At 39.3% G+C, this 26,009-nt stretch overlaps 2 protein-coding genes across 2 annotated transcripts in view; one reads left to right on the top strand and one right to left on the bottom strand.

Annotated features, from left to right (window-relative positions):
• Positions 1-14,282, top strand: part of LOC109456203 (uncharacterized) — a 224,690-nt gene extending 210,408 nt beyond the window's left edge. The window contains exon 4 of the mRNA XM_074338218.1: positions 14,197-14,282. Coding sequence (XP_074194319.1) covers positions 14,197-14,268 — 72 coding nt within the window. The 3' untranslated portion in view covers positions 14,269-14,282. The remainder of the gene's footprint in view (positions 1-14,196) is intronic.
• A 9,503-nt stretch (positions 14,283-23,785) lies between these two features.
• On the bottom strand, positions 23,786-24,751 carry LOC109456233 (olfactory receptor 7D4). Its single transcript, XM_019748414.2, has one exon. It carries the CDS (start codon positions 24,740-24,742, stop codon positions 23,786-23,788), a length of 957 nt encoding a protein of 318 aa, XP_019603973.2. The 5' UTR covers positions 24,743-24,751.
• Positions 24,752-26,009: the final 1,258 nt, after the last annotated feature.

Below are 26,009 nucleotides of genomic sequence, written 5' to 3'. Positions count from 1 at the left end.
TAGGTCCGTTTACCTAAAAATCTTACTGACCTCTAATAGTTGTCTGTTCGTTATTTTGGACTTAAAACATAAATAACATTTTCTGTACATATTTTTTTCTTGTTCTAATATTAACATTTCTTTCCCTTTTTTTTCTTACTTGTTTGTCCAGGGCTTCTCAAACTATGTTATAAAGTCAGGAAGAAATCAAGCGTTCTAGACTTGGTCAGTAATGATTATCAAGCTATTTGCTATAGGTTGTGGCCTTTATTAAGTTAAACAAGTCCTTTCTAAATCTGGTTTCTAGATATTCTACCAATTTTTGATCAGTGTTTCAAATGTTTCTGCATCTATTGACTCGATAATATACTTTGCTCCTTTAACGTTATATCATATCTGTATAAAATCTTTAATTTTATATAGCCCAATGAGTCTATACTGTTTTTAAAAACATGGTTTCTAGATTTCTTATCTTGCTTAAAAAAATTTTTCCAAACTGTAGAGTACAAAAATATTTTCCTAATTTTCTTCCTGATTTTATTACTATTAAAACTTTTCAATCTTTACTCCCCCAGGAACGTATTTTGCTCTGTAGTGTGAGATAAAGGTCTGTGATGTTAATAAGCCACAGATGAGCTTGAGTATTGGCCAGGTTGGCCAATACTGTTGCGGATTTCATAGCCAAGAGTTTATACTCATTCCTTGTACCAGCTTCTGCAACTCTCCTATCCTCCTTTAAAAAATAATGGGTATAATAAAAATAATTGGGGAGTGGATATTGTTTTGGAAAAAACTTAAGGTCTGTAAACTGTATTGTGTGCCCACATTTCCTATGGCCCCCCCAACCCAGATACTCTTCTGGCTTCCATCTCTCTAAAATTAACACACTTCACAGTAGTCGATCTCTGTTCAGCCTTTTCTAGTATTCCTTTACATCCAGATTCCCAATAGCCTTTCACTTTCATGTGGCAAAACAACACACCTGCACTGTGACCCCACAAGTCTTCAGTAAAGGCCCCTCATACTTCTTTCCCATAATCTCCCAGACTCACCTCCCTCTTCTTCTGCCTTAAATCTAGATGTAGATGACTTGCTTTTATGTTCACCTGATCTAACCTCTTGTCAAGCGGAATCTCTTAATCTCAGGAAAACTTTGGCTGTATGAAGACATCAAGTTTTTGAGGATAAATTACAATTTGATCAAACCCTGCAGGTTCACTAGTCCATGACACAAACCTGGGAAGTAAGTTCTCACACCAGAGAATTACAGCCATTCAAAATTCCCTCCTCCCCTTTTACCAAAAGACAACTTAGAAGATTACTAAGACTTACTGTAAACTGCATTGCTGACTTAAGTAATTATCTCCTTCTATGACATGACTAATGACACCCCTGAATGTCTGCCATGGGAGGTCACTGCAGAGTTAGTCACTTACCAACTCAAGGCTGTGATAGAGAATTCTCCCAAATTATGATAAGCTGTTTTGTTTTTCTGTTCGTATCAGGAATGGATGATCAAACTCTTGTACTTGAACTCACAAACATAATGGAAATCAGAGACTCATTGGGCATTACAGTTGCTTTCCTGACCCAGTAGCTAAAGAATCTCCCCCTTGCCTCAGGACAGTAGCCTTAGCCGCACAGTTAGCAGAAGCCATCTCAGGCTTATGTCATCGCTTCACCCCCAGTGTAATGTCAGAACCGCCAGTTTAAGATGCTGCAGTGCTTGCTCCCTCTCGCTTTAACTGCAGTTTGCACGTCCCTCCCCAGGAGAGAGGAAACTAAACTACATTGAAAAACTGAATCACAAACAGTGAATTAATATTGCTACCTGAAAAGGTCAGGTGCGGCTATGCCGTGACTGTACTCATCTCTGGAGAAAGTGCAGCAACAAAGGTGCAAAGAATAGGATGCATTCGAGTGTGCAGCAACATTTCAAAATGTTAAAGACTCACTGGATAGGGGGATGGATTTTGGACAGGAGTCCACCATCCTCACCAGCATTTTGAATAAACCTGCTTTTCTTTGAAAAAAAAAAAAGAAAAAAAACACTGACCAGAATTTTAAGGAAACATAATGTCAGGAGGGTCTATGGGAAGAGGTAGGGCTTATGGAAGTTCTTGCATTCTGTGTCATCACAACAACCCTCCAGGAAGAACTCTATGTTTATCATAAAGTTCTGTGGTTCTAACTTCCCCTTCCCTTAACTTCCTTTTCCCTTCTATAAATACCCTCCATCTTGGCACGCAGGCCAGACTGCGCACATGGCCTGTTATGTCTGCATGCAGTGGGTTGCAACCTTTTCTTTTTCCCCAAATACATCCTTTTTGGTGATGAAATATCTAGTTGATGTTATTTTTCAATCAACATTTGGGGGTTCCTCCAAAATTCCAGAGAAGAACAGCCCCTGACAGCTTCTTGGCAGGTGAGCAACCAGGTGCTGGTACCTCCCATAGAGCCACTTTGGCTCCCAGCTTGCTCTCCAATTCGGAATCAAAAGGTATGTCTTCTGGAATCGAGCTTCCACTTTTTGTGTTTTGAAGCTTTCTGGGCTTTATTCAGGAATTGTTTAGAGGTTTTTGTTGTTGTTTAAAAAGCCTTGCTTGTGTCAACTAATGGTCATTGGTACCAACTCAACGCCAACAGGAATCCCCAAGTTGGGGTGTGATGAGAAAGGAAACTTTACTCAGTGCAAACAGCTCAATTGTGAAACAGCACAGCTGTAACCTGGCTATGAACAGCATGGCTATGAGGTAGCCCTGGGGTGAGGTGGTCCTAGGGTGAGGCCCCTCTCTGAGTAGACAGCTCTCCTCTGCTCCAGTCCAGTCTGGTTCGGTCTGTTCCACTCTGCTCTGGTCTGGCAAGAATTCTTTGGTGTTTCAACTGCAGCCGGGGAGATACAGTCTTCAGTGGAAAGGAAAAATATGCTCCCAGAGCCAGAGAAGAGCTGACTTAGATAGAGAAAATTCTCTGTCTCGCCCTGACTAGTCTGCTTTCATGCAAATGGGGGCTCTAAATGCTTGCAGTTTCATTGGTCCAAAAAGCACTGTCCTGATTGGTCAGAATGGAGACTCTCTGATTGGTTGGTGAAGATGCTAATGAGGATCTAGCTGTGCAGCTCTGATTGGACAGGGAAAGTCTCAGTCCTACTGGTTGGCAGGAACACAGTGCAGGCGGGCAGTTCAGTGCAGGAAATAGGCAGCTTAGTACAGGTTTCTCCCTAAATCACAGCTTGAGAGGCCACTATTTAGAAATGGCTGCTAGGCGCTGTTTTTACATTTGATCCCAGTTAGCCACCAGGAGCCCTTCTTGGTAAGTATCTTCTTTCTCAGGATTCACATTTCTTTGTCTGTTGTCTGAGTATTCAATTTGACACATCAGCCTGATTTCTTTAGAAACGGCTTTGCGACAAAGCTGACTTTCACCTAAAGATCCCTTTGGGGACAGGTTATTTCTACTAAAATTAGTCAGTTACCCCCATGTTAGACTGTGCCGTCTCATTGAGAGGAGTGCCACACAGCACTAAGCTCAGCCTACAACTAGACTCTCCCAGGGTCAGTTATTTTCCTAGAACTGGCTTTTTAGCCTTTGGCATGGTCTGTGATCAGAGTGTTCTAAAGTGAAGCTGGCTGGTATCTGACCTGCAGGTTGCTCGAGCTGTTGTAAATTGTCTTGGGCCCTTTGCTCTAGAAAAAAAAGTATCTGCAAAATGAAACCTCAGCTGTCTAAATATTTTAAGACCATTTCTCCTTTGCCAGGGACCCCAACCAAATAAATGGTTAAAAGCTACAGGCAACTTTCATGCACATATTTAACTAAATGGACAGATCTGACTAAAAATAGGAAGGTCTGACAATTAAGTTCACAAACTTGTTGCAACAATGTTGCTTACCTTTTTTGATATCAGAGGGATTATTCATTATGAATTTGTACCAACTATACTAACAGTAAGTTTATCATAAAGTTCTGTGGTTCTAACTTCCCTTCCCTTAACTTCCTTTTCCCTTCTATAAATACCCTCCATCTTGGCACGCAGGCCAGACTGCGCACATGGCCTGTTATGTCTGCATGCAGTGGGTTGCAACCTTTTCTTTTTCCCCAAATACATCCTTTTGGTGATGAAATATCTAGTTGATGTTATTTTTCAATCAACATTTGGGGTTCCTCCAAAATTCCAGAGAAGAACAGCCCCTGACAGCTTCTTGGCAGGTGAGCAACCAGGTGCTGGTACCTCCCATAGAGCCACTTTGGCTCCCAGCTTGCTCTCCAATTCGGAATCAAAAGGTATGTCTTCTGGAATCGAGCTTCCACTTTTTGTGTTTTGAAGCTTTCTGGGCTTTATTCAGGAATTGTTTAGAGGTTTTTGTTGTTGTTTAAAAAGCCTTGCTTGTGTCAACTAATGGTCATTGGTACCAACTCAACGCCAACAGGAATCCCCAAGTTGGGGTGTGATGAGAAAGGAAACTTTACTCAGTGCAAACAGCTCAATTGTGAAACAGCACAGCTGTAACTTGGCTATGAACAGCATGGCTATGAGGTAGCCCTGGGGTGAGGTGGTCCTAGGGTGAGGCCCCTCTCTGAGTAGACAGCTCTCCTCTGCTCCAGTCCAATCTGGTTCGGTCTGTTCCACTCTGCTCTGGTCTGGCAAGAATTCTTTGGTGTTTCAACTGCAGCCGGGGAGATACAGTCTTCAATGGAAAGGAAAAATATGCTCCCAGAGCCAGAGAAGAGCTGACTTAGATAGAGAAAATTCTCTGTCTCGCCCTGACTAGTCTGCTTTCATGCAAATGGGGGCTCTAAATGCTTGCAGTTTCATTGGTCCAAAAAGCACTGTCCTGATTGGTCAGAATGGAGACTCTGATTGGTTGGTGAAGATGCTAATAAGGATCTAGCTGTGCAGCTCTGATTGGACAGGGAAACTCTCAGTCCTACTGGTTGGCAGGAACACAGTGCAGGCGGGCAGTTCAGTGAAGGAAATAGGCAGCTTAGTACAGGTTTCTCCCTAAATCACAGCTTGAGAGGCCACTATTTAGAAATGGCTGCTAGGCGCTGTTTTTACATTTGATCCCAGTTAGCCACCAGGAGCCCTTCTTGGTAAGTATCTTCTTTCTCAGGATTCACATTTCTTTGTCTGTTGTCTGAGTATTCAATTTGACACATCAGCCTGATTTCTTTAGAAAGGGCTTTGAGACAAAGCTGACTTTCACCTAAAGATCCCTTTGGGGACAGAGGTTATTTCTACTAAAATTAGTCAGTTACCCCCATGTTAGACTGTGCCGTCTCATTGAGAGGAGTGCCACACAGCACTAAGCTCAGCCTACAACTAGACTCTCCCAGGGTCAGTTATTTTCCTAGAACTGACTTTTTAGCCTTTGGCATGGTCTGTGATCAAAATGTTCTAAAGTGAAGCTGGCTGGTATCTGAACCTGTAGGTTGCTCGAGCTGTTGTAAATTGTCTTGGGCCCTTTGCTCTAGAAAAAAAAGTATCTGCAAAATGAAACCTCAGCTGTCTAAATATTTTAAGACCATTTCTCCTTTGCCAGGGACCCCAACCAAATAAATGGTTAAAAGCTACAGGCAACTTTCATGCACATATTTAACTAAATGGACAGATCTGACTAAAAATAGGAAGGTCTGACAATTAAGTTCACAAACTTGTTGCAACAATGTTGCTTACCTTTTTTGATATCAGAGGGATTATTCATTATGAATTTGTACCAACTATACTAACAGTAAGTTTACTACTTGGAAGTGCTGAAAAGGCTGTGTGAAAAAGTTAGACGACCTGAACTTTTCGCCAATAATTCATAGCTCTTGCATCAGGACAATGCACCAGCTCACACAGCACTGTCTGTGAGGGAGTTTTTAGCCAGTAAACAAATAACTGTATTGGAACACCCTCCCTACTCACCTGATCTGGCCCCCAATGACTTCTTTCATTACCCAAAGAGAAAGGAAATAATGAAAGGAAGATATTTTGATGACATTCAGGGCATCAAATGTAATACGGATGACAGCTCTGATGGCCATTCCAGAAAACGAGTTCCAAAATTGCTTTGAAGGGTGGACTAGGCACTGGCATTGGTGCATGGCTTCCCAAGGGGAGTACTTCGAAGCTGACCGTTGTGATAATCAGCAATGAGGCATGTAGCACTTTTTCTAGGATGAGTTTGCAAACTTAATTGTCTGACCTCATAATTACTTTTTATCACCAAATAATATTCCATTGTATGCATACATTACATTTTATTTATCCCCTCACTATTGGATGGATACTTGGGCTATTTCCCTTTTGGAGCTGTTGTAAATAATGCTGCTGTGACCATTCTGTACAAGTTTTTGTGTGGATTTATGTTTTCATTTATCTTGGGTACATACCGACATGTGGAATGACTCGTTCATACGATAACTCCATATTTAAGGATAAAGGATAACTCCTTTTGATGAACCACCAGACTGTTCTAAGGTAGCTACACCAATATACATTCCCACCAGGAAAATATTCTGATTTCTCCACATCCTCACCAACACTTGTTATTTTCTTTTTGATTAAAACCATCAAAATGGGTAGGAAGTACTATCTCGCTGTGGTTTTGATTTGCGTTTCCCTGGTGGGTAGTGATAAGCCTCTTTTCATGTGCTTCATGGCCATTTGTATTTTCTTTAGGAAAATATTCTGATCTTTTGCCCATTTTTTAATTGAGTTGTCTTTCTTTATAAAGTTGGCTAAGGTCATTTTGAAGATATGATACGTTTTTATCAAATTCTTTTACTGTATCATTGAGATGATCTTTTTTATCTATTAATGAAACAAATTATATTAATTGATTTTTTTGTATGCTTCTCTTGCATTCCTGGGATAAACCCAACTTGGTGCTGATGTATTATCTTTCTCATTTTTTGATGTATTTGGTTTGGACATATTTTCTTTAGAATATTTGTATCCATGTTTATTAATGAGATTTACCTATCACTTTGGTTTCTTAGAATGGCTGTGTTGTGTTTGACATCAATGTTATACCAGTCTCAAAGAACATTCCATCCCCTTTATACTCTTAATCAAAGTAATCCCTTTGATAACTCAAACTATTTTGTGAAATTGTGTTAAAAGTGACATGTCCGCCTCCCATGGTACTGTAATAGAATCCTCAAAGTGCAAAACATACATGATGCTTTGGATCATGCACAGTTCTGGTGTTTTGCATAAAGGCTAAATTAACCTTCCAAATATCTAAGTCTTGCCATATAGATCGCATAAAATATTATTATTTATACTAATATTACTAATATGCAAATATACACATAGGTGATCAAATACATTGAAGTATAGTTTAAGTAATAGAATCTTCATAAGTGTGTCTAATCCCTAGAAGATTTTGAGTCAGATTGGAATTCTGTCTTGGAATAGCAGACCTGACTTGTAAAACTCCGAGCTTGGTGTTTTCTCTGTGGGGCAAATTTAAACAGAATTTAAAGGAATTTAAAATTTTCTAATATTTGGTTTTATTTTGTTTTATTTTTTTCCTTAAGGAATCTGTCCAGATAGCGAGTTATTTGGGGCTAGAGACCTGGAGTCTCTCTAAAGGGGATAGCATAGCCCAGATTATTTCATAGTTTACATTTTTTATTATAAAATATATATAACATAAAATTTGCCATTGTATGACCCAGCAATTCCACTCTTAGGTATCCATACAGAGAAATCCAAAACACTAATTCAAAAAAATGTATGCACCCCTACGTTTATTGCAGCGCTATTCACTATAATCAGGACATGGAAACATCCAAAATGCCCATCAGTAGATGACTGGATTAATAAAATCTGGTACATTTATACAATGGAGTATTACTCGGCCCTAAAGAAGAATGAAATCTTACCATTTGCAATGATATGGATGGACCTAGAGAACATTATGCTAAGTGAAATACGTCAGACAGAGAAAGACAAATGCCATGTGATTTCACTTATATATGGAATCTAAAAAATAGAATAGATGAACAAACTAATCAGAAACAGTCTCAGAGATATAGAGGAAAAATTGAGGGTTGCTAGATGGGAGGGGAGTGGGGATGAGGGAGAAGGTGAGGGGATTAGAAAGCACAAGTTGGTAACCACAAGATTGCCACAGGGATACAAAAGTCACTTTGGGGAATGTAATCAATAATGTTGTAAAGATTTTATACGGTATCCAATGGACACTTGTCTTATTAGGGAGACCACTTCATGAACGGTGTAGGTACCTGATCACTGCAGTATATACCTGAAGCTGAATAATAATGAATGTCAACTATAATTTAATATATATATAGTCACAGGATATGGAGTACAGCATAAGGAATTGAGTCAGAACTGTAACAGCTGTGTGCGATGTCAGAGGGGTAATAGATTGGGGAGAGGGGTTATCACTTTGTGAGGGGTCTAACTATAAATGTCTAACTATTACATTGTTTTGTACACCTGAAACTAATAATAAAAAAAATTAAAATTAAAATAAATAAAGGGCACACATGATACAGATACATATTAACATCTATAAAAAATAAATAAAGTGCTTTAAAAATATTGCCATTGTAATCATTTTTTAAACAATTCGGTGACATTAATTACATTCACAATGTCATGTGACCATCACTAGCTAGTTGATTTTTTGTAATTATTTTAGGACTATTCAATATATATTTACAGAGTAAATTTTGGCATCTTTTATTTTTCTAAGAATTGATCTATTTCCTGTGAGTTTTGAGCTTGACTGACATAGTTCTTCACAATGTTTAACATCTGAAGCATCCATTATTGTGTTCTTTTTTATTTTCTTTATGAGTTTCCCTTATATTTTTCTAGAATAATCTTTTCTGACTTTTTCCAATTTTATTAGTTTTCAAAGAACCAATTTTTGTGCTTGATTTTTAGGCATCATATTCTTCTTCCTTTCCTTCAACTTTTCTTCATTTATTTTGAGTTTTTTTTCCTCCATCCTTTTAAGTTGGAAACTTAGAAGAATTTTTTACTTCATTTGTTTTCTAATATAAACATATAAAGTTTAATTTTTTCCCTAAGGGCCACTTTAGCAGCAAGCTACAAGTTTTGATACCTAGAACTGATCAATAACCATAGTATCTTGTATTTTCTAATTACTAATTTAATTTATTATATCAACGGTATATTTTATCCATGAGTTATTCATAAGTCTAATGTTTCCTAAATTCCAAATGTATAGCTTTTTTCTATTAGAATGAATTATATGAAACTTCTAATGTTCAACTATTTTTTTGCCTACTAAAATGCCAGTTTCATATATTTCAACATAATACAGATGTTCCTAACCTTATGATGGGGTTACATCCCAATAAACCCATCGTTAAGTTGAAAATACCGGTAAATACTTATGTATGCGTCTCTAGCTGGTTCATAACCACCACATCATGTCCCCACCTGGCAGGCGCCAAAGTTCCCGATTATCTCCAGAATGTCTTTTATACTTGCTTTGTTCAAATCAAAATTCTAACAGGATCACCACATTGTTTTTTCAGTATATCTCTCTTAAGTTTTTGTTTTATTTCCTTTTTTTTTCCATTTTTAAAAAATCAATTCACTTATTGGAGATTTCAAGTTATTTGTCCTTAAAATGTCCTACATTCTGGATTTGGCTGATTGCTGCTTCTTTGTGTTGTTTAACTTGTTTATCTCTGTATTTCCTATCAATAGTACTTAGTCTAAAAGCTTGATCAGATTCAGGTTTGATTTCGTATGTGCACCCTTAAACCTGAAGAAGATACTTTAACTGGATTTAGAAGTCTAGGTTGATGGTCATTTTTTTTCTCAGCACACTGAGGGTGTCATCCTGCTTTCTTCTAACACCCATTGTTGCTCTTGAAAAATGAGCCATCAGTTTGTTTTTCCTTTTTAGGTGACTTATGATTTTTCCCTGGCTGCTCTTAATATTGAGGGGGGAAAGAACAAACACCAGAGAAGAAAATCCCATAGTGAATATAGGTGTGGGTTTCTTTTTCCTTAGCTTGGGACTTATTGTGCTTCCTGGATCTGAAGGCTCGTGTCCTTTATAATTAGCTAGAAGATTCCTAGCTAATTTCTCATCAAGTGGTGCTAACAAATTCTGATCTGGTGATTAATCCTTGCATTGGTTTTCTAACTTCAATGAGTATATTTTTTCATTTCTAAAAATTATGCTTGTTTTTTAAAGCTGCCTGACCATTTTTATCATGTCTTAGTTCGTATTCATCCAAGTTTCTCTCAATTTCTTTTTTATTTTCTTTTTAATTTATTTTTTAAATTTATTGGGGTTACATAGATTTCAGGTGTACAATTCTGTATTACATCATTTCTCTCAATTTCTTTAAGCATGTTAACTATAGTTTTTTATATGCCATGTCTAAAAAGTCTAATATCTGAAGTGTTTTTCTTCTTTTTTGCTGTCTGTATTTTGGCTGCTTCTCAATCATGGTACATTGTGTATCTGTGTTGTATAATTTTTTTAACCGTGACCACCTCTATTTACTTAGAACTTTATATGTGGAAATTCTTTGAGGCCTAGTTTGAAGTTAAATTTTCCAGAGATAGGTCCATTGATTCTAATTGCTTAAGGGCAATGCCATCTAGGACCCTCTAAATGAAATTCTCTTGAGGTTTTTTTGACTGAATGAATAATGTGAATTTGGACTAAAACCTAAGATTTTCTTTTTCTACTATATCTGATGCCAAGGTCTAAACCAGTACATTTTGTCACCCTCCTGTTCTGCATGGAAGCTTTTCTTCTCCTTAAAACTTTTAATTATGGATTCTCAAACCTACTCAGGAGTAGTATCACCCAGCTTCAATGATTACCAATATTTTGCCATTCTTAATATATCTGTTCTTCCCCTTGCTTGCTATTGTAATTGAGTTTTGTTTCCCCGGAGCATGTTAAATCTAATACCTGACATTATATCACTTCACCCATAATTTGAGTGGTAACTTTGGAAGAAAAGGACAGCATAAGGCTATAACCAGTGTAACTCAGTTTGGGGCTAAAAGAGAGAGAAATGTTGCAGAGTAAGAGACAGAGGAGACAGTTCTTTAATAAAACCAAATTTTAAGAAGTTTTTATCATTATCACAATACTGTGATCACACACCCCAAATTAACAATATTTCTTTATATTTTCAGTGCTCTCTGGCGAAACAAGTTGGGACACACTTGTAGTTAAACAAGTTGGGTTTATTACTTGTTACAACGAAGCAGAATACACACCATGGTGAACTATGGGGCATCTCAGTAAGAGGATGTGAAAAAAGAATTAAAGGATTTGGGCTTGTGTTAGGTGCTTTTGGGGGAGGGATCTAAATTGGACGTCAGGAAGTGAGAGTAATTGTATGATTGGGTATGTTAGGAAAGCTTACCTAGAAGGAGAGAAAACTGGACCGAGGCTAAAGATGTCATTGGTAAACAAGTAGCAGTCACTCATGTTAGCTGTAAAGGTGGTTGGAGGATGTTTGGTCCTTTTTGAGGCCTGGATAATGTTTATGTTTTGTCTGTGTTCAGAGATGATAACAGAGTGGCCTTGTTTTGCTTTACTATGTCATGGTCACAGAATGGCCTTGTCTGCTGTTGCTGTTGTGAAATTGTTTTATTTAACATGACCTAGCTGAAAATAAGACCTAGCCGGACAATCAGCTCTAATGTGTCTTTTGGAGCAAAAATTAATATAAGACCCAATATTATATTATGTCATATCATATCATATTATACCTGGTCTTATAGTAAAATAAGACCAGATCTTACATTAATTTTTCCTCCAAAAGACACCTTAGAGCTGATTGTCTGGCTAGGTCTTATTTTCTGGGAAACACAGTAGTACAGGGGCAGCTCCTAGATGTCAGGGGCTGCTTTCTTTTTCCCGATATCATCTAATACCCGGTATGTGTTCAGTTAACCGCCAGTGTCTCAAAATGTTATTTATAGTGGGTGTTGTTGGAATCAAGATCTGAGGTCCACACATTGCAGCGGCGAGTTCTGTGTCTTAAGTCTCTTAATCAGTTCTCCCTTCACAACTATTTGGCTGATTGTAGCCTCATGATGTCATTTAACATGTCCCCTTCCTCTATAAACTGCTAATTAGATTAAAGGATTTGTCAGGTTTTTTTGGTTTCTTTTTTTTTTTTTTGGCAAAAATATTTCATAGTTGATGTTGCTTTTTGTTGCATCGTATCAGAACTCACATGCTACCCAGATGCCTCTTTCGTGATGTTAAGATTTATCAGTTGATTCTAGTGTCAACTTGATCCTTCCTTTGTAATGTTCTCCAGCTTATTTATGGAATCTTAAATTATCCCCTTAATTAATAAGATTCCTCATTAATTACAAAGGAAAAAAGGGTAACTTAATGGGAAAACCTGTTGCATACCACTTTCACCAAGTGATCAAAGTTATCACCAAGAATGAGACAAACTGGCTCCTGAAATGATGCACTGAGAAGGGCATCAATGATGTAATACTTCTTCCAAAAATGTACTCACTAAATCTAACCAAAGGAAACATCAAATAAACCAAAACAGGTGCAGTCTATAAAATAATTTGCCCTGGACTTTCAGATCTTCAAAGATGCGGAAACGCTGAAGAACAGGTCCAGGTTAGAGAAGAGTAAGGAAACATAGTTTGAGGGTGTGAATGGGATGGGAAATTTACATTGGACCAGTCTGTGAAAATCTACATATGGACTGTAGGGCAGACAATAATATTAAACCCATGTTAAGTGTTCCTGATTTTGATTATTGTGGTTATGTTTGCACATGTCCAAGTTCCTATGACGCTCTGAAATGTGTAGTAGAAAAGGGTCATGACATCTGCAGTTTCCTCTCAAATGGACACATATGCACATCTACAGAGAAAGGCGGGAGAAAGGAAATGTGGTAGAACTTTAACCGTTGGGGAAGAGTCTATGTGAAGAGTATATGGAGGTTGATCATTTCTCCCTATTCTTATAACTTTTCTTAGAATTTGAAATTTTTTCAAAATTAGAAGCTGAAAATGTCCCCATTCACTTTTCACCTAACATTTTAGTAGCCACTGATTGTTATTACCTAGGTCCATTCCTTCATTAGTGGTTGCAGAATGGGGATTTTCTGATTCTAGCATTTTCTTCATAATAAATAAAGCTTCTAATAAAGCTCCTATAATCCTTCTATAAAGAACTTTCCCTTATCACAACTTTTGGTAATCCTAAAATACTGCCCCTAAATGAGGGGCGATACATGCTTGATTCATTTCCTTTTATGAATTTTTCAGAATAATGATGATATCGTGGCCACCTTCACTAGTAACCACGGAGGATTGTTTATAAAGTATCATTACGAACTCATGATTTTGTTTTACCTTTGATACAGTTCAATTGACTGCAGTCATTATTCTTTATGAAATTGTTCCATTCAAAGCAAGTGGGAGCACTTTTAAGTTATCTCCTATGTATTTTTGATGCAACCCCATTACTCTTTGACAGGCTCCTTGCTTTCCGGTATAAGACGTTTCAGGTTCATCTTGAACATTTCCTGTTCTCCACTGGGCTCAGCTATTTCCCAAGTGAGTCCTGGTTTCTTTCATGAGCAGATGCATTGAGAGGCATTTTGGCACTAGACGGGCTCATGCCTCCTGAGCTGTTACTGACTCAAGGCATTTTCGATGGTGCAGTCTAGGAAGAAGTTTAAAAAGAAAAAATAAATATCTTCTACATTCCCAATTCCTAATTGTTCTTGGATAAGGACATAAAATATATATTTTTTTATTTTTTAAATTAGTTTCACGTGTACAAAACAATGTAGTAGTTAGACACTTGTCATTTATGTCCCTCACACAGTGATAACCCCCTTGTCCCCCATCTACTACCCTCTGACATCCCATACAGCCATTACATGTCCACTGTCTCTATTTCTTATGCTGTACTCCACTTCCTGTAACTATATATATATATAAAATTATAGTTGACATTCATTATTCATTATTGTTCAGCTTCAGCTTCAGATGTACAGTGCAGTGATCAGGCATCTACATCTTCCCTGAGGTGGTCTTAGGGAGATAAAATCTTAACAGTGAACTGGACTGGTGTGTATGTATATTTGTGTGTGTGTGTGTGTGTGTGTTTACTCTGAAGCTAGTATGAGGAAGCTTCCAGGTCTGTGTTGAATATCTCAGGCCTAGACTCTTATGGCTTCTTTCTTTTTCTCTAGTTCTGCTTGCTCAGAACTCTTCCTGGCCAGGTGGGAGACACAGATGAGGAAGAATGGCTGCAGCATTGGTGACAACCTGATTACAGGTTTGTGGGAAATTACTCTGTTTCCAAAAACGTACTGCTGTTCCCAAAGGACATCCCTCTTGCCCATGACTCAGCTTCACAACCCTACTGGGCCAGCCTCAGGCTTCTCCAAGTGTCTGTGCTTCTTACAATGGGAGAGAATATGCCTTAGGAAAGTCTTCTATAGTAGCACTATAACATTTGTTCATTTTTTCTCAGATATTCTTCCCGGTTGAGTATCAGTTCTATATTCTGCAGGGTGCTCTGAAGGAAAGGAGATTTTTCACAAGGAAAATCATTCATTTTCCAAATGTTTTTCTCATCTTGCTGTATGCTCAGTCTGTACTGGATATTGAATAAGCCTGGAAGAGTCCTCAGAACCTAGCTGTGGAAACTGCAGGTCAGTTGTGTGTTAGAAAAGCTGCCAAAACCATGAGCCTGAATGTGATGGTCCAGGGAGTGAGAGAGCAGAGGAGAGTTCCCAGAATGAGCCTTGGGGAGACAGGGAGAGGCGTGCAAAGCAGGCCTGAGCTTCCCGTGCACTGAGTCTCCTCCCTCCGTCCTGGCAGCTTCACCCACCATCCTTCTGCGCCAGGGTTAGAGAGAGGCCTTGGCTGAGCCCGAATGTGATTGTGATGTTACAGGACTTGGTGACCCTTGAGGAAGTGGCGTAGATTTCTCCCAGGACGAGTGGGCACTGCTGGGCCCTGCTCAGAAAATCCTGGACAGAGATGTGATGCTGGAGAACTTTAGGAACGTGGCATCTGTGGGTAAGGGTGGCCTCATTCCTTCATTTTTTCATTTCTTCATGCAGCAAATAGTTTATCACATATTGTGTACCAGGATCTGTGAAAAGAATGGCTATACATGGTAAACCTGAAATGGATGAGCCCTTCCCTTGTTGGCAGTCTCATGGTGTCGCGTCCAGCGCTACACGGGCAGTGAGGCTGCTTCGGGTTAAGTTTTTAAAAAGAAACACAGACTTAATGCAGTTAAATCTCAGAAGGCCAGGGGGCCTCACAGTCATGAAAGACTGGAGCCTTGAATCGAGCCAACTGGTGGCTTTTATTATTACCTATTCCACGGTCTGTGAATCCCATACCTCTTTTCACAAAAGTGAATCAAACCAAGTATCTTTGTCCCCAAGCAGCCAGAGCAGAAATTCTTGTGATGACTTAGGTGAGATATGCACCTCTCTGGGGGGCAAGTCTCTCACCTTGTAACAGTTCTATAGAGATAAGTGGAGAGAGCTGATCTTTATTGCCCTCATGACTTCTCTCACAATCAGGTGAGAGAGGAAAGCCAGAGTCAGCAATGGCTTTTCCCAGGCAGGGGGGAAGGGGAGGCAAGGCTCCTTCCCAGATCTTCTAATGCAGCTTATTGGGGGTCCCCCTCTGTTCCGCCTGGCTTGGGTTGTATCTCACGTGAGATGTCTTACCCATCTTTGGCTGCAAACCATCTTTTGGGGACCAAACAGAGAGACATGAGGTGTAAAATATTGAGATAAGCAACGTCCCAAAAAGGCACAGACTCACAGACATTTTTTTCCACAAGGAAAGACATGGGGGATTTGGTTTCAGGGAATTTCTTTCCACAAGGAGAGTCTGCTAGTCTGCTGTGTGACAACATCATGGCTGCCATGAGAATGCACTGCTTTCATTTTTTTCTGTCCTTGAAAGATTTAGGTATTTGTCGTTGCGTCTCTGATCTTGGGCTTCAGTTTCAAGGGTCAGTTCCATGTGGGACACGGAGCGTGGGTGTTCGTTTGGGGGCCCTTGGGAGGGATCTCTGATCTGATTTGATCTGTTTTCCTGAAGTTGCACTTGCCTGTCAACTTCAGACCAAAATATTGGAACCAGTTTTGTGGCACTGTCTCCTTCACAGTTCCCCCCAAATCACATGTCTTTCTCCATGTGCAGCGTATCATCTCTGTAAACACAGTCTGACCATTGAGATGGAGCAGGAAGCACTGAGGATGAAGGAGAGAAGAATTCTCCAAGGTGTCTGTTCAGCTGAGCCCTGGGCAGAAAGGAGTCGTGTGGAGCAGCCATAGCAGGGGAGGGTGGTATGTTTGGGAATGTCAGTCAGTGTGGGAGCTGAGGACTTCACATGAGCTGTTCCTCTTTCACTACCTCTCCATTCATTCGTATTTTGATTGGGTCTCAGAAAAAGATTGTTTTAATTACTCTTTCAATTTCACATTTCCTTGAATACTTTTTGTTCAGTTCTCCCTACTTTGCCTATTGTCTCTAACCTCCAGAACCCATTCTAAGTAAAATAGCTCCCATTTCGATCATTTGTTCCTATATTTGGTGTCTCCTCCCAGAACCAACTCCTAAAATAACTTCTCTGGTCATTGGTTGCATCTTCCCTTTCACATGTTCTTTCTATATTTAGTGTTATTATTTGAAACCAAATCCACAGGGTGCTTGCATCCTTTTTTCTTTCATGCCTACTTTTTCTCTCAGTAGTTACAAAAATTTTCCTCAGTCACTTCCAGACAGGGACGCTCAACTTAAATCAAAACATGCAATTCCTGTGCAGAATGTTACTGGGGGCAAGAAACCTCCAATGGCATAAAAATGGTAAGATTCATTAGGAATGATTCTTGGTTTTTTTATAGTAGAAGTCTGTGAATTTCAATGAATTAAAACAGCAGCACCACCCACACAAACGGAGGCAGTTGAGGCAAGTGGCATTCGCTCACGGGAAGGCTGTCTTAGGAAAGACTTTCTGAATCTCACAAAATTGGACAAATCTGCAATCCTATCTCATCACTTGCTGCCTTTCAGCAAGCAAATTCACAGAGAATATCAACAGAGAAAACAGTTACTTAAATGATTTTGTTATTATATATTTAATACATCATTCATTCATTCTTTACTCATTTTACAAAAACTATATTTAGGATGCCCTTTGATGGGAATGAATACAATGGAGCCTTGGGAAAAGCATTCAGCTCATTCAACTTGAAAAAATAATAGGGCAAAAATTGTACAAAGACCCTAAAATTGGTTAAAATGTCAGTCATAGCAATGTACTTCCCATACGTGGGAGAATCCACATGGGAAAGTGTAATGAAAGTGAGAAAGCCCTTAGTCACCTCTTATTCCTTGTTCAATAGGCACCAGCTCATCCTGGTGAGAAACCCTTGGCGTTTGATCATCATGGCAAATTCTTCAGAAAGAACTGTCACCTTATTTATACAAGGTGCAAGGGAGAGAAATGCTACAAATATAAAGAATATGGGAAAGGCTTTGGCCATCCCTCAACTCTTAGGAGTCATTTGAGTACTCACACTGGAGAGAAAATTCTTGAATTTAATGATTGTGGCAAAGCTTCTAATCGAGAGTCATCCCTTAGGAAACACTTAAGAAGTCTCACAAGAGAGAAATCTTACAAGTGTAATCAGTGTCTTATGTCCTTCAGTTTACACTCTTCCTTTTCAGTACGTGAACAAATGCCTATTGGAGAGAAACTCTGTGAGCGCAGTGACTGTGGAAAAAAATCTTTTCCTAGTGTCTGCAAAGATTGTGTACTATGGAGAAACACTCAGAATGTAATGAACATGGGAAGGTTTTCACTGGCCCCTTGTCCCTTCAGAAATGTGTGCGATCTCACACTGGAGAGAAATCTTTTGAATGTGGCATCATCTTGTCTGTTTGCTACGGCCCAAGGTCCACATGCTCAATGCCTCGAAAGGCCAAAACTCAAAACGTCAGAGTTTGGAGTTAAGGAAAGTTTTATTGATTGAGAAAGCTCCAACCGAGAAAATGGGAGACCTAATGGTGCCTCAAATTTATCTTGCTCGCTGGGCAAGCTTAAGGGTTTTGAAGGGGTTAAGAGGAACAGGTACATGGAAGTGCTGGTGGGGCAAGTTTTAATTAGAGGACATTGGAACTTAGCCATTTATGGTAAACAAGTGTCAACACGAGATCTTCTTGGAAAACGGACCCTTGGCTTCTGAGTGTTCTGGTGTTCAAGTTCCAGTTATGTCATGGTCCTTTGGTTCCGTGGAGGGGACTGCGCGACTTTGGTTCCAGGTGCAAGTGGAGGTCAAAGTTCTCTCCTCTGCACGTGCTTCAGCTGGTTTACTTGTGGTTTTGGTCTGTTGTGTCAGAAAAACAACTCCGTATCTCATTAAACAAGATAGGACAGTTCTGAGCTTGTTCTGTGGTCACATGTCTCATTTCCAATTCTCTAAGCAGCAACTTCTCCCTCATTCTGTAAATTACTTTATTTATACTGCCACCTGGGCAGACTGACAGACACCAGACCAGGATAATTGGCCTCTAAGATAATGGCACCAAGGGCGTGTTAGATGAGCCCCTCAATTTAACATTGAACTGATGTTTTATCCTCCCTAAAAGGCTACTTCTCCTTTATTGCCACCCCTGTAAGAGCTAACACCATCGGGTCAGGCACCCATGGAGCTGTCCTTTGGTGGTTCTCCATCAGGCTGACTTTGCCCCCTGCGGGACAATGGACAACATGTCTGGAGATATTTCTGGTTTTCATAATACAGTGCTGGCCTCTAGTGGGTAGTCGACAGGGATCTCTTAAAAGTCTTACAGTGCGTGGGACAGACCCACATAGCAAATAATTTTATACACCAAAAGGTCAATAGTGTCATGAAGTAGAAATCCTAATAGAAGTGTTGAGTACTAATGTTAAAAATTTTTATCTAAAAAATCCCAGTCATTGTCTATTATTTTATATAATGATATTGAAAATATTATCTGAAAGAAATCTCACAATCTTTCTCCATTATTTTGTGCTATTGCATCTTTTTTATTATGGTTAAATATATGTAACATAAAATTGAGCATTTTAACCATTTTTAAGCATATAGTTTGGCATTAAGAATATTCACATTTTTGTGCAACCATCCCCACCACCCATCTCCAAAATGTTTTCACTTCCCAATTGAAACTTTACCCATTAAACATAAACTCCCCAATTCCTCCCTTACTTCAGCCCCTGCCAATCACCATTCTATTTCCTGTCTCTGAATTTGACTTCTGTTGGCACCTCATATAAGTGGAGTTGTACAATATTTGTCTTTTTGGGACTGTCGTTTCACTTAGCTTAATACCTTCATGTTTCATCCATGTTATAGCATGTGTCAGAATTTCCTTCATTTTTAAGGTGGAATAATATTCTATTTTGTATTCGTACCACATTTTATCCATTCACCCACTGATGGACACTTGGGTTGCTTCCACTTTTTATTTATTGTATTTCTGCTGTAAATATGGGTGTTCATATAAATATCTGTTTGAGTTCCTGCTTTGTACCATTTCATTTTTTCCCGATAGCACCTTTCACAGTTGAACTATGTTTATTGATTCACCTCTTTGTTTTGTTTCTATCCGCACTAGAAAGTCAGCTATATGCTAACAGATACCACTTCTTCACAACCATATTTCTAGCACCTAAAACATTGTAGGTTCTCCATATATATTGTATAAAAGGAATGGATCAGTCTTCTGGGAGCCTATAATTTTTTAAAGAGATTGAAAATAAATAAGACAAGTACTCTACCTACTCCAATTAAATGTTTATAATTATAGTTGACCCTTGAAAAATGTGGAAGTTAGGGGCACTGACCCTCCCTCCACCCAGTCAAAAATCTGCATATAACTTTGACTCCTCCAAAACTTAGTTGTCTCTCAGTAACCACCAAGAATTAGTTCCAGGACCTGCCATGGATACCAAAATCCATGGTTGCTCAAGTTCCCAATATAAAATAGTGTAGATCAGTGCATACAGTCAGCCCTTTGCATCCACAGACTCCCAACCAATGATTGAAAACAGTACAAGACTAAAGAGTAACAGCTCCATCCATAGACCTCCCAGCTCCTGGGTCAGTTTTCTTAAAGTGCCAGTTTGCTTTTATCAGAACAAAATACTGATACGTGTTTTCCACATGGGTAACTTTCAAAGATCATTATGATAAGATATAAAAGATTATGCCAGTTTTTCCAGTCAAGATGGCAGAGTAGGTATATGCTTGGTTGCCTTCTTTTATAACCACATCAAAATTATAACTAAAGTACAGAATAACCATCATTGAGAATCATCTGAAATCTAGCTAAACTGAGTCCCTGGGAAGGTACAAAAAGAAGCCACCTTGAAACTGGTAGGAGGGGTAGAGATGCAGAATGGCCTTGTCCCACATCCGGGTGTGACCCTTAAAAATTAGGAAGGATATCTTGATTGCAAGGGTCCTTCACAAAGGAGCAAAGGGTCCCAGTCCCACACCAGGCTCCCCAGCCCAGGATTCCAGTGCTGGGGAAAGAAGTCCCCATAACTTCTGGTTGTGAAAACCAGGGAGATTGTGGCTAGGTGATTCAAGGGTGGCTGCAGTCCCAGGTGCTCCTCTTAAAGGGCCCAGACACAGCCTTACTCACTGATGGACTCACTCACTCTGAGCTCCAGTGGTGGGGCAGCAGGTCAAAAAGCAGCAGGGATGTATGGGGAGGAACTGAATTGGCTTCAGAGTGAGGTTGGAGGGGCAGCTTTCTCACAGATGGAGGAGCTGGCAGAAGCCATTCTTTCTTTGTTGAGCCCTCGTCCCACCTGTAGGCAGCTGCTATATCTGAGTCTGTATCAACCTAACACCATTTGTTTGCCCCGCCCTGGTGACTCCCTGAGACCCTGCCCCACCCAACTTGCAGACCCACTCAAGACACTTCTGGTAGCTTTTTGGACCAACTTCCTGTCTTGGTTCATGCTGCAGACTTTCCTAAAGTCTCTTAAAGTTTCACAAAACCCAAACAATCAGCGTCTCACTTCAGCATGTTCCATACCTCTGGCTTAGCAGCCCTAAGCCTGCCACTAGCAACAGCCAGCCTCAGTTTGCAACTTGGCCCATTGAGGTACCTCCAAGCCCAGCACAGGTGGTGGCCATCTGTGGATTGCTTGGTGGCTCATGCCAGGTAGCCCGGGCATGGCACAGGCTGTGGCTCATCTTACCCTGCAGCAGGGCCCCTCCTAGGAGGCCCTGGGGCTGGCATGCCTAGTGGCAGCTTTGGACTGAGCCAAAGCATCATCTGGCTGCCTCCAAGGATGGAGGCAGACTGGGTAGGCACTAGAACCCTCCTAAAGCGAATCTTGCTTCCTAGAGTCAGCCCCTGCATAACAGCTCCTCCACAGTAGTCATGGCTAGTCCTCACAACCAGTCAGCCCAAGGGTCAATCCCTCCTATTGATGGGCAAATAGCAACCAAGGCTCAACTACAATAAGAGGGCACACACAACCCTCACAAGGGACATACCTGGAGCACCCAGATGAGAGAAGAGCTTCCCAGATGAGAAAAAGCTAAAGGAGTTTATACCACCAAACCAGTATTATAAGAAATGTTAAAAGGACTTCTTTAAAAATAAGAGGAAAAAAGGTTAAAAAATATGAATAATAAAATGGCAATACCTATATATCTATCAACAATTACTTTAAATGTAAATGAATTAAATGCACCAGTCAAAAAATAGGATGGCTGAATTGCTAAGAAAACAAAACACTTATATATTCTGCCTACAAGAGACTCACTTCAGATAGAAATACACACAGAGACTGAAAGTAAAGGGGTGGGGAAAACATATTTCATAAAAATGAAAACAAGCAAACAAAAAAGTGGGATAGCAGTACTTATATCAGAAAAAATAGACTTCAAACCAAAGGCTGTATAATGAGACAAAGAAGGACCCAGTAATCCCACTTCTGGGTATTTACACAACGAAACCCAAAACACTAATTTGAAAATATATATACATCTATGTGTTTATTGCAGCATTATTTACAATAACCTAGATATGGAAGCAACCTAAGTGTCTACCAATAGATGAATGTATAAAGAAGAAGTGGTACATATATACAATGGAATATTATTCAGCCATAGAAAAGAATGAAAGCTTGCTATTTGCAACAACATGGATGGACCTAGAGGATATTATGCTAAAGGAAATAAGTCAGATTGAGAAAGACAAATGTCATTTGACCTCATTTACATGTGGAATCTAAAGAACAAAATAAACAAACAAAATAGAAATAGACTCATAGACACAAAGAACAAACTGATGGTTGCCAGGTGGTAGAGGGATTGAGGGAATGGTGAAAAGGGTGAAGGGATTAAGAAGCACAAATTGATAGTTATACACTCATCATGGGGATATAAAGTGTAGCATAAGGAATACAGTCAATATTGTACTATGTATGGTATCAGACGGGTACTATATTTACTGGGATGGTCATTTCATAAGTTATATAAATGTCTAACCACTATGTTGTATACCTGAAACTAATGTAATATTGTATGTCAACTATAATTTAAAAATAAAAAAACTATTTTTTATTAAAGAAACTACGTTAGTTTCTTTAATAAGAAAACGTCATTATCAAAAAAATGAAGAAGGAGACTGAAGAGGAAGGGAAGAAAGGAAAAAACAAAGAAAGGAAGAAAAAAGGCAAAGAATGAAGCAATATCTAAGAGTTATTTTATGCAATATAAAATGAACCACCTGAAAAACTAGCGTTCAAAGCTAGTTGAAAATTACATCAATGTTTACAGGAAAGGTATGATACATAGTTAGGAGAGTAGGTTCACTGTCAGGTTAGAGTCCATTCTAATCTCAATCTCTTTCTCTGAAAAATGAGGAAAATAGCTCAAGCAAATGTCAGGACCACCTAAAATTATACATGTGAAGCAACGAGCACTGTCCTGACATGGTAAGCACTTTTTAATGACTACTGTATAATTTTTATTTCATTTCTTCCAGAGAAAAACTAATCTTCCATAAGAAAAGATGAAATAGTGCCATTTGCAACAACAAGGATGGATCTTGAGATTATTAGGCTAAATGAAATAAGTCACACAGAAAAAGTTGAGAACCATCTGATTTCACTGATGTGTGGGATGTAAACCTGAAAGCAACAAAGGAACGAGACAAACAAATGAAGAAACAAAAACTTACAGACACAGACAATGATTTAGTGGTTACCAGAGAATAAGGGGGGAGGAGGTGGTAGATGAGGGTAAATGGGGTCAAATATATGATGATGGAGCAAGAACTGACTCTGGGTGGTGAACACACAATGTGATATATAGATTACAAAATTGTACACTTGAAACCTATGTAATTTTATTAACCATTGTCACCCCAATACATTTTAATTTAAAAAAAAGTAAAAGAAACATACAACAAAATTAAGGTGAAGAATATCAACATTTGAGAAGATAATTTTTGGGGGGAAGCCATGTCAGCATTTCCTATAAGTGCTTCATATCTAATGTTAGAAATCTCAGAAATAACTGTAAGAAAAATAAGATTTTATGGGCTGCAAATAGGGAAGAAAAAGAAAAAAAAATTTACTGACAATGTTCTTGAAGAGAAACTAATACAAACACAAATAAAAACGAAGTTGTAGGTTCTTTGAGAATAGAACAAATGAAGCATGTGTTCTAGGGAAGACAAAGAACCAGATTTAAATTCACAACATTGGCCTTTGGGGACTACAATGTCTACTTAGTTCTGAGGTGAATGACCCAGACAAGGGACTCCTTGGCTAAGGAGCCCTCTCAAGGCCTCCTTCACGTCCTTGTTCCTCAGGCTGTAGATAAAGGGGTTCAGCATGGGTGTGACCGCGGTGTACATCACTGAGGCCACTGAGTTTCTTAGGGAAGAATGGGTCAGAGCAGAACTGAGATAGACCCCCAGGCCTGTCCCATAGTACAAGGAGACCACAGAGAGGTGAGACCCACAGGTGGAAAATGCTTTCCATTTCCCCCCTTCAGAGGATATTCTCATTAAAGAGGAGACAATCTGAGAGTAAGAAAACAGGATTCCAGTGAAAGGAAACACAGCAAGGAGGGCAGTGGCTACGTACAAAACAATGTCATTGATGAGGGTGTTGGAGCAGGCCACCTTGAGAATCTGAGTAACTTCACAGAAGAAATGTGGAATTTCAGTGCCTGTACAGAAGGTCAGCTGTCTCATCAGTAGAATATGAAGCAGAGAGACCCAGAAAATGATGAACCAAGACAATAGAACCAGAAGGCCACACAGGCATGGGTTCATGATGGCTGTGTAGTGTAGGGGGTGGCAGATGGCCACATACCTATCGTAGGCCATCACGGTCAGAAGAAAATTATCCAATCCAGCAAAAATCATAAGGAAATACACCTGAATGAGGCATCCGATGTAGGAGATGTTTTTGCTCTGTGTCTGGATGTTCACCAGCATCTTAGGGATGGTGGTGGAGGTGAAACAGATGTCCACAAAGGACAGGTTGGCCAGGAAGAAGTACATGGGCGTGTGCAGGTGGGAGTCTGAGCTGACGGCCAGGATGATGAGCAGGTTTCCTAAAACAGTGATCAGGTACATGGACAGTAACACTCCAAAGAGGAGGGGCTGCAGGTCTGGATCATCTGAGAGACCCAGGAGGAGGAATTCTGATACTTCTGTTTGGTTTCCTGCTTCCATGGAGCTGGTGTGCCTGCTGGAGAGAGAGGCTAAAGCAAAATTTGTGATCTGGCGACTGGCACCTCAGTGAGTCATCGCCTTAGGAATCCACCCTTGGAGGACATCCTTCACCCTCAATTATCCTTCAGTGATAGTGATTCACTCAGACAAATGGTAGCCATTTTCACTTTAAACGTAATTATTTAGTCAGTTTTAAATTTATCAGAAATCTCCTTTTATCTCCTACTCACTGATTTTAATTCTATTTGAAGTTATGGACATAAACCAATTTCTTCTATATGACCCTTCCAAAATAAATAAAGACATTTAATATCTTTTTTATCATAATCTCCATACTTCCTTCATTCAAATAACTCTGTAATAAATATTATTCCTGGATTCTCAACTCAAACAACCTTCATTCTGTGACCTGATGCTTTCAACCGACGTCACAATTAACTCTCAAGTGCTTTATTTTATGTCTAAAAATGTGACTGCTGTTACCTTCTTTGTGAGGATTAAATATGTCTTTGTGCACACTAGGATCTCAGTAAATTATAGCTATTAATAATCTATTCCTTTTATTACAATGATCTTTGATATGTAACTCTTCCCAAGTGCAGTATAGCGATGTGATTCAGAAAATGAGTGAGCCCATGATCTTGAGTGAGACTTTCTAGAAAAGAATTTTGGTCAGCTGGCTTACTATCTGTATAATCTTACCAGTTTTTTATCTCTCTTAGCTGCAGATACCTCCCCTCTACAACAGGAGTGGTAAGTATTTTCTGCATTGCAAGACTATTGAGTGATTTAAATGATATGATGCATGTAATTTTCTAGTGTGGTTCTTGTGTCATACAGTGGACACTTGATAAATGTGAGCTTTTGTTCTTAGTATCACAATAAATCTGACTTGCATGGCCATCGTTGATCAATACTCACCTTAAACTGGGGCAGCCATCAAAGATGGAATTCTGATCATTATAAACACGACAGGTCTGTTACTTCTTTTGACTGCCATGTAGCACTTCTAATTAATGACAATCCCTATAGCTCCTCTTTCAGATACCATCTGCCAGGTGGATTCTTCCAAGGAGAGGGAAAAGAATCTGGACTACATAGATAAGAGAGAGAAACAAAAATCACAAAAACATTAAAATAAAATACAAAGCATGTGTAAGAGTGTATACATGCTCTTAAGACATGTTGTATTAAAAATCAGCATAGTTAATTGTAAAAAAAAAGTATTGATAGATTTGATTTAAAATATCCAAAGCTTCTATAAATA

The sequence above is a fragment of the Rhinolophus sinicus genome, linkage group LG07 (genome assembly GCF_036562045.2).
Source record: "Rhinolophus sinicus isolate RSC01 linkage group LG07, ASM3656204v1, whole genome shotgun sequence".
Lineage (NCBI taxonomy): Eukaryota > Metazoa > Chordata > Mammalia > Chiroptera > Rhinolophidae > Rhinolophus > Rhinolophus sinicus.
Note: the sequence above shows the minus strand (reverse complement) of the source record. Positions and strands in the feature narration are given on the sequence as shown.

Excerpts from the sequence above, each read along its gene's own strand:
- LOC109456233 (XM_019748414.2), bottom strand. The coding sequence starts at position 24,742 with ATGGAAGCAGGAAACCAAACAGAAGTATCAGAATTCCTCCTCCTGGGT.